This window comes from Mixophyes fleayi, chromosome 3 (assembly GCF_038048845.1).
Source record: "Mixophyes fleayi isolate aMixFle1 chromosome 3, aMixFle1.hap1, whole genome shotgun sequence".
Classification (NCBI taxonomy): domain Eukaryota; kingdom Metazoa; phylum Chordata; class Amphibia; order Anura; family Limnodynastidae; genus Mixophyes; species Mixophyes fleayi.
Genome location: NC_134404.1, coordinates 104429882 through 104437819, shown reverse-complemented (window position 1 = coordinate 104437819; position 7938 = coordinate 104429882). Strand labels below are relative to the sequence as shown.

Below are 7938 nucleotides of genomic sequence, written 5' to 3'. Positions count from 1 at the left end.
CAAAGAGGTGTCTCTCTGCCTTCATTAAACATACTAAAATGTGATCACTGGTGATTTTGTATTTTAGAAAAAGGTATGTTTGTGATCTAAAAAAATAGATAAATAAAATAAAGAACAAATTTACACATCCAACCTTTAAAACTGTCCTCATGGGCTTTATTCTGAGTAATTTTAATGTCAGACCTCCTGACATAAAGAATTCATTTCACTCTTCCACAAACATTTATACTCCATTATAGATTGGAGACACTTCTAGCTATATGCTGCAGAAAACAATAATTAGGGCAGATAAATATTTTAATTAGGCTTATTAATTATAAATAATACTAATAGTAAACCCAAGGATTAACCTACAGAATATGCATAGGTCTTAAGACAAGCGAGGTATAGGGGTAATATTGTTCACTAAGATATGACGTCTCAGTTGTGTCCAATAATTTATCCTCATAATACAATTTTGTCTGTAAAGCGTCTTCAATTGAGTTTGGAATCCAATTTTTGCATCAATTTTCAATTGGAAAGTCTATTTTGGCAGAACAGATAGGGTAGGCCTGAAAGAGATACATTTCTAGGAATCAAAGATCAAAGTAGTATTTTCTACCCTGAATCACCTAAAAAATCACTTGAATAAGTAATTAATCACTCATTTAATTATATTCAATGGATGCAAATAATCCCTTGAGGTTCATGTGACATGATTAAATTGTGGCATTGTGCTGTTGAAGGTAGAAGTCACGGTGCACAGCCTTTACGAGCCTGTGTCCCCAGCACCATAGGAATGTTATCAATAGTGGAGGTCAAACTGCACACCTGTTTAGATAAGCCCATGGAAAACAAGCTGCTATAAAATGGGCACTTGCTGGTAAGCAATTAATGCACCTAGATGGAGAGACAGGAAATAGTCCTATAGTTTAGCCCTAGGATTCCTCCATGTCTGTGTTTTAGCAGAACAGAACTTTTTGTAGGGGAATGAGCATTGATTCCCTTCTGCCACAATCTTTTCTGGTGACACATCTGCTCAACACATTCTCACACATGGGCTTCAATAAAAAAAAATAATGTAACCTTCCTTTCTCCCTTGAGAATCATAATAGAACGTTGATGTCTCACATCCACATATGCATCCCTTCCATTGAACTTATTAGTTGAGTATATTCGTTGAGTATATGGTGAAGTCATCTGTTAATTCATCTGGTAGAATCTTTCAAATTCTATTAATTACCTGTTGGGAAAGTATATAGAGAGACTTTAAAATGCCCTCTTTACATGCATTACAAGAGCTACATGCTTAAAAGTAAGGCATATTTACTAAAGTGAACAAACTGTAAATTGAAAAGGCTGGTGGCTGCAGATATGGAACCCCAGCTCTCTTGCTTTCTGTATGGTCTTAAATCCTCATTTCTGTATGTTCTGGTTTGTCTTTTTTATTGCTGTATATTTTGCTATATTATTAATGTACTTGTCTGTTAATTATTTACAGTACCACACACTTCACTATGCAATTTCATTTTTGAAAGACTTGTATAAACAGGTAACAAATAATTATTGATTTATTAAAAATAACATATGGTTAAAACATCAATCACACATAAACAGGTGTGACACTGAAAACTACCAGTATTTTAGTTAGCTATGTGATAAGTTTGTTGTGCAAACGACACACCTAGTGAATGTCGATTGTGTGTTTATGTCAATTCAAACAATGATCAGATCCAGCTAAATCTAAAATGGAACCAGAAATCCATGACGCGGTGTTGTGCCGTGTTTAAGGAGAAAGTCACATAACTTGCTGAAGTTCTATCTGGAGGCTCTGGGTCCACTAATAATGGAATGCTTCTGGTATGAATCACTTTATTTTGGTAATTGATTTAAAGTCTGCCTGTCCATTATAGCAATATTCAGATGTCTGTGAGCTGAATATACCAATCATTCAGAAAAATGTCAACTATATTGTGCATCTGTTTACTGTACACAGCCTGCAGAAAGGCTGCAGGATATGTCATTACATGACACATATCTTAATCCCTGTTGAACATGTTGACTCTTAAGCCAGAGAAGAACACATTTTTATTGGAGAAAAGACATGAAACTAGATCCATGTCAGAACGTCTGGTTTACTAATATATTAGAAAATATGTCTCCTGGAAAGAGTATAATAAATATACAGAAGAATGAGGACAAAAGAGATAGGGGGTAAGTCATATATTGTACTTTAAATGTATTTGTGTTATCAATGAACACAGCAAGAAATGCCATGTAGTAAGTAATTTGTGATGTGACCCTGTGTTTGTTGAACTACCGGTTCCAGCATGCTCTGCCAGCAAACAGCACGGTGAGACATACTGAAAGCTGTAGTTCAACAGCAGCTGGAGAGCAGTATGTGGCCTTTGTCCATGAATGAAGATTATAGGACAGTCCATAAAACAAAACATTTTTGTAATTGTTTCCAAATATAGATAAGTAGATTCAGAATAGCCATTATAATTTTAAAACTTGCAAATGTACTATTTTGTTGGGTTACATATAGAGGGGCCCATTTGGGCACCATATGAAAAAACACATGCATACGTACATCAGCCCTAACATATGTGATTTGACATTGTTAGCAATAAATGATAAAATCACATTACCCTATCTGCACACAATATAATAATGTAATGAAGTGCTATAATCACAAGAGGGAGTAATGTCTTGATGGTGTTATTGATGAACGAGAAAGTCGCATTTTCAATATAAAATGTTATCCAGCTAAAGCTTGACCACCCCTGTTCCACCAGACCAGGCAAATGGGGGCACCAGTCATTAATGTGCAAAAATCTATATAAAGATATGCATAAATATTGTTGGTGGGCATGCCTATACAGAAATGTATATTTTACACAAAAAAAAGTTTGGTGGTAAAAATAATTAAATCAGTCTCTGGGAATAATTTATGCAGCATTTACACTAAATGTAAGCTGCTGGTAACAAGAGGCTTGAGGGGTGTAAGGTTGTTTTCAGTACATTGAATTGTGGACTTCATAATGTTCATCTTATTGATGAATTTTTAATGTTTGTTATAACTCACAAAAGAGAAGGACAGTCAACTCCTATGAGATCATCTTTATTTCACTATAGAAGAGTAAGTAGTGGAGGCAGATGCAATATATTTTTTGTATTGGTTCAACTGGTCTAAAAGTGAATAGTGTATTCATTATTTCTGGGTCCATGTGTATTGTTACGAATACATTTTTTTATAGTATTAATGGGTAGATAGACTGTAGGACTGCAAAACTAATAAACTAGTAAAATCAAGATAATACAAGGAAATGAACATGTGTTTATAAAATATTTTGATAAAAAAATCTACAGAATTTTACAGAATATACAAAGCAAATTTATCTTTCTCTACCACTCTTTAAAAATTAGATGATTATAGTATTATAGTGTATAGAATATTACAAAGCACTGAACACATTTCTTCAGGAACAGATTCCGTGACCAATCAGGCTAACAATATTGGCCACAATCAAGCGGATTTGGTTGAACATTTGGGGGCCCAATTAGAGATTGGAGCAAATCCAGACAAAGGATGCAATTCTTTCCTCTGGACAAACCACGTTGCAATGCAAGGGGTGCAAATGCAATTATTGTTATTATTAGTTTTGCATGGAGGACACAAATACCGGGCAGATTTATTTTTACACTAAGATTTAAATTTAAGCTAGGAAACACCCCCTCTCATCTCAAATTTATGTGCACGTTTTAAATTTGCCCCCTTACAGTGAAAAATGGATTTTATCGGTAAGCAAGGAACATTTAAATTTCCTACAGTATGACTTCCATCAGCATGTGAGAGTTCTTTGGCTGATTTGGAAGTCAGAGGGATAGCAGTCACATTGTGTTCCTGATTCATTAACAAACATAAATGCCGATGCGTACTGTATTTTGCTTAAAAGCGCACTTGCTATGCCTAGACGCTAACCATGTGCCAGATAACGTAGCAGCATTGTCACTCACCGGACTGTGAGTGCTACTTCACGTGTGTTTAGGAACCGTGGCCATCCACCATCCTGAGGGTCTGCACATGTGCAGCCCTTTCAAACCTTCAGTTCATGTTCCTTTTAGTTAATTGGCTGATCAGGCAACACTCCCTATTTAAAGCACCTGAGGTCAATACCTCGTGGCCTGATCTTGGAGTCTCATTCCCCATGAGCCTCTGAAGGTGTTCCTGTGTTTCCTCGTGTGTTCAGCTCCTGCTGATTCCTGTTGTTCATTTGTGGTTTCCAGACCACTTCCACTCTCCTGTGTTTCATCGTGACTGTGCCAGCTGATTCCTATCCGCTGCCTCTGTGCTACTACAGTTTCCAGTCCACTTCCACTCTCCTGTGTTTCATCGTGACTGTGCCAGCAGATTCCTATCCGCTGCCTCTGTGCTACTACAGTTTCCAGTCCACTTCAACTCTCCTGTGTTTCATCGTGACTGCACCAGCTGATTCCTATCCACTGCCTCCGTGTATCTACAGTATCCTGCTCACCTCAACTCTCCCGTGTTTCATCGTGACTGCACCAGCTGATTCCTATCCGCTGCCTCCGTGTATCTACAGTATCCTGCTCACCTCAACTCTCCCGTGTTTCATCGTGACTGCACCAGCTGATTCCTATCCGCTGCCTCCGTGTATCTACAGTATCCTGCTCACTTCAACTCTCCCGTGTTTCATCGTGACTGCTCCAGCTGATTCCTATCCGCTGCCTCCGTGTATCTGCAGTACCCTGCTCATCGCAACCCTCCAGTACTCCTCGTGTCTGCAGCCAGCTGATCCGCTCTCCGTGCTTCTACAGTGTCTCCGCTTGGGTCAACTCGCCTGTCTGCATTGGATCAACGCTCCGCTGCTTCCATCTCGTCTAGACCATCTCTACTCTTCAGCGTTCTCCAGGTGTCCAGTTCGATATACTACTGCTTCCTGAGTATTGTTTCCATCTCTGCTGGTCTACCTACCTGTGCGCTGCACCTACTTGATTACCGCTTCTACCCCCCTGGGACTTCGTATCCTGCCGGCCTCCAGCCGTTCAGGTATCCCTGCACTTCTGTCTGACAGCCTGCTCTCCTGAACCACGGTATGCATACTTCTCATTGACTGTGCTGGTGTATTGCATATCTTGCTGGACTGAGTTGTTCTCCTTTGGAGTTTCCTATCCGCTGAGACTATTACCATCATTTGACTGTGTTACCTTTTGCCTGGATAGCTCTTGTGACTTTGTATTATTGTGCAGTGCTGTTCAGTTATTACTATTTGTGCATATCATCGTGGGATCAAGTTCAGGGTGCCCGTGTATACTCTGCATTGCATTTATCTCCCCGTGCTCTTCCTCACATATATATTCAGTGGTACAACTTGCTAGAGGCAGACCACTGTTCCCTATTTCCCGAGTCACCCGTTTCCAGTATCCTTTCACATAGCAGTGGTACAACTTGCTAACGCAGACCACTGACTTCCCGGATACCTTCACCTGGATTCCATTCCCTCACCTAGACAGCGGTACCACTTGCTATACGCAGACCGCTGACTCTCATCACCTCCTCGTTATTTCTGGACATTCCTCCTCACTATAGCAGTGGTACAACTTGCTATCCGCAGACCACTGACTACCCTCACGTTTCCTTGTCCATCCAGTTCCTCGTGTCAATTATCTACATATTACCAGTGCTGCTAGTCATAGACTTTCCACGAGCATTCTCTTACCATCTGCTGTCTCCTGTTTCGTGATCACCCCGCTACCAGAGTATCATATTACCACCTATACCGCTCTGGTAAGTCCATCATCTGGTGATACCTGGGTAAAGACTCCTAGTGCCCGTGACAAGCATCCAATTCCTCTTCAAGCGGACCCTTAATACATCCTATGATTTCAGGAGCAGAAAGGGAATTGGCATATGCACGTAGTCAATGTACAATAACTACATGCCAAGCTTGTTCGCAATCAGTTGCATCTGATTAAAGGTTTGGGCAAAGTCAAGAGTATTGTTTAATAAAAAACACACATTATGTCCATTTTGCGTTTGTTAATAAATCAGGCCCTGTGTGCGCACCTTCATAAGCTCATGTGATCATGCCAACATTTAAGAGTAGCAAAGTTACATGGGATATTGCCATGTTCCCAGGGGTGTGCCAAACACTTCCAAAGAAAGTACTGAAGAAAATTTCCAGTGGAAGGTGAAGTTGTCTCTGAAGGTGTCCTGCGGTATCTGGCACCAAGAAGTTAGCAGCAGATCCGTTAAGTCCTGTAACTTGCGAGGTGGGTTCTCCATGGCTTGGGCTTGTTTTTCCTGCACATCCCACAGATGCTTGACTGGATTGAGATCTGGGGAATTTGGAAGCCATGTAAACACCTTGAAGTCTTTGTCATGTTCCTCAAACCATTCCTGAACATTTTTTGCAGTGTGGTAGGGTGTATTATCCTGCTGAAGGAGGCCAGTGCCATCAGGGAATACCATTGCCATAAAGGGGTGTACTTAGCCCTCAACAATGTTTAGGTAGGTGGCACATGTCAAAGTAATATCCACGTAAATGCCAGGACCCAAGGATCCCCAGCAGAACATTGCCCAGAGCATCACACCGCTTCCACCGACTTGCCTTCTTCCCATAGGGCATCTTGGTGCCATCTCTTGCCCAGATTAACGATGCAATCACCTGATGTAAAAGAAAATGTGATTCATCAGACCAAGGGACCTTTTTCCACTGCTCCATGGTCCAGTTGTGGTGCTCACATGCCCATTGTAGGCGCATTCGGCAGTGGACAGCGTCAGCATGGGCACTCTGACCGGTCTGCAGCTACTCAGCCCCATAAGGAGCAAGCTGCAATGCACTGTGTGTCCTGACACCTTTCTATCATAGCCAACATTAATGCTTTCAGCAATTTGTGCTACAGTAGCACTTCTGTGGGATTGAACTGGGTGGGATAGCCTTTGCTCCCCACGCGCATCAATGTCGCCAGTTCACGGGTTTTCCGTTCTTGGACCACTTTTGGTAAGAACTAACTACTGCATACCAGGAACACCCCACAAGACCTGCCATTTTGGAAATGCTCTGACCAAAGCTTCTAGCCATCACAAATTGGCCATTGCCAAAGTCACTCAGATCCTTACGCTTATCCATTTTTCCTCCTTCCAACATATCAACTTCAAGAGCTGACTCTTCACCTGCTGCCTAATATATCCCACCCCTTGATAGGTGTGATTGTAACAAGATAATCAATGTTTTTCACTTCACTTATCAATGGTTTTAATGTTGTGGCTGATCGGTGTATATTAATAGAACTGTCAACACAGTATTCTCTCTTGTATATATATCACTTCATTACATTATAGTGTGTATGAATCAGATAATTCATTTTTGGCATTTATAACTAGTACTGTCCAATTATATTTAGGTGTAACTATACACATGTGTTTGCGTGGGTTTCCTCCGTGATCTCTGGTTTCCTCTTACAATCCAAAAACATACCAGTAGGTTACTTAGCTGCTATCAAATTAACCCTAGTCTCTCTGTCTGTGTGTATGTCAGGGAATTTAGACTGTAAGCTCCAATGGGGCAGGGACTGATGTGAGTGTGTTCTCTGTACAGCGCTGCAGAATAAGTGGCACTATATAAATAAATGATGATGATGATGATGATTATGATGATTTGTATGCCTGATGTATGCCAGACATAAAATGTTCAGTGTTTTCAGTTATTGTATTGTACCTTGCTACTCAAAGTACACACATAAGACTGCAATTTTGCAACCAAATGTTTGGCATACAAAGTCTAATTTGCCACTATGTTACCCTGTAAGAACTGTCCCAATCCAATATAATGAAGGAGTAGGCTCTGGGTTACCCATCACGCACAGAGATCAGTGTAAATGAACAGATATAATGGAGCGTACGCTTCCATCTTCTCTTCCATCTATATATTA

The 7938-nt window shown here is 40.5% G+C and overlaps 1 protein-coding gene across 1 annotated transcript in view; it reads left to right on the top strand.

Moving 5' to 3' along the window:
* The first annotated feature begins 6090 nt into the window (after positions 1-6090).
* LOC142143167 (transient receptor potential cation channel subfamily V member 6-like) overlaps positions 6091-7938 on the top strand; it is a 52175-nt gene continuing 50327 nt past the window's right edge. Inside the window, exon 1 of the mRNA XM_075200877.1 lies at positions 6091-6194. Coding sequence (XP_075056978.1) covers positions 6091-6194 — 104 coding nt within the window. The remainder of the gene's footprint in view (positions 6195-7938) is intronic.